This window comes from Morone saxatilis, unplaced genomic scaffold (assembly GCF_004916995.1).
Source record: "Morone saxatilis isolate NCDOM2014 unplaced genomic scaffold, NCSU_SB_2.0 Contig17, whole genome shotgun sequence".
NCBI lineage: Eukaryota > Metazoa > Chordata > Actinopteri > Moronidae > Morone > Morone saxatilis.
The window spans coordinates 8933956-8935098 of record NW_023339729.1 but is presented as its reverse complement, the minus strand read 5'-3'; the positions used below and the strand labels follow the sequence as shown (position 1 = coordinate 8935098).

Here is a 1143-nt window from a genome sequence, read left to right as displayed (position 1 = left end):
AGGATTGCCTATTACCTTGTCACATATTACATGCACCTTTATCTGTGTGACAGATGGTGTCGCTGTATTACGCTCTGCCTAAGGAAAAGGAAAGTGACTGTCAGAGGTTTAACTTGTCAGTGGAGCTCATTCCAGGTAATTTCTTTGTTTTGTCTTAGTTTGTTGTCATTTTATCTGTTTGTGTGCTGGTTTTTGTTTGATTTTGTTTGCTTACTGTATCTGCTTGTCCCATTTCCCTGCTGTACATTCAAAAACAAATACATTAAATGCTAATCTAATGTTTTGTTCCTGCAGAGAAAATGGATGAAGATAAAAACATATACAAGCTGAAAATAGAGGTTATGTAAGTACAATCAAGAAGTTATAGTGAGTGTTAGCTTTACACAGAACATTTTCCAACTAGCTATGGCCCCTGCATTACTTTGCTTCTTTCCCCATTTGATTCTGTTATTCTCATCATTGTTAATTATCCTGCACTGTTATCCACCCCCATTTCAAACGTTTTCTTTAGTATTCTTTACAATAAGCTTTTACACCCATTGGAACTCATTTGAACTGCCCATTATTTGTTTTAATTATTTTGTCCATTTTCTGTACAGGTCGAAGGAGAAGAAGCACAATGCAACCATGTCAATATTGGATATTGGCTTGTTAACTGGCTTCACCGTTGACACAAATGACCTGAACTTAGTAAGAACCTTCAAAGATACACACACATACCCACATACTGTAGGAGACACAAGATGTGTTTTATGGTTTATAAAAGTTGACTATGACAATGTGTGTGTGTGTGTGTGTGTGTCTGTGTGTGTGTGTGTGTGTGTGTGTGTGTTTGTGTAGTTGTCCAGAGGACGTGCCCGCACCATTGCAAAATATGAGATGAACACAGTCCTGTCAGAAAGAGGCTCACTAATCATCTACCTGGACAAGGTAAGACAACACTCTTTCTTCCTATCCCCTTTTCTCTCTGCCTTGTTCTTAATTTCTTTATCTCCACCTCACCTTGTTGTACATCTCTCCACAGATTTCTAACACTCAACCAGAAGAGATCACTTTTAGGATCCATCAGCAGATGAAAGTGGGCGTCTTACAACCAGCTGCTGTGTCTGTCTATGAATACTATGACCGTGAGTCTCATATGCT

General features: G+C 38.7%; 1 protein-coding gene across 1 annotated transcript in view; it reads left to right on the top strand.

The window, feature by feature from the left end:
* The window catches only part of LOC118326570 (complement C3-like), a 34428-nt gene that overhangs the window by 32720 nt on the left and 565 nt on the right, over positions 1-1143 (top strand). The window contains 5 exon segments of the mRNA XM_035659589.1: positions 54-135; positions 295-343; positions 600-690; positions 841-930; positions 1025-1127. Coding sequence (XP_035515482.1) covers positions 54-135; positions 295-343; positions 600-690; positions 841-930; positions 1025-1127 — 415 coding nt within the window.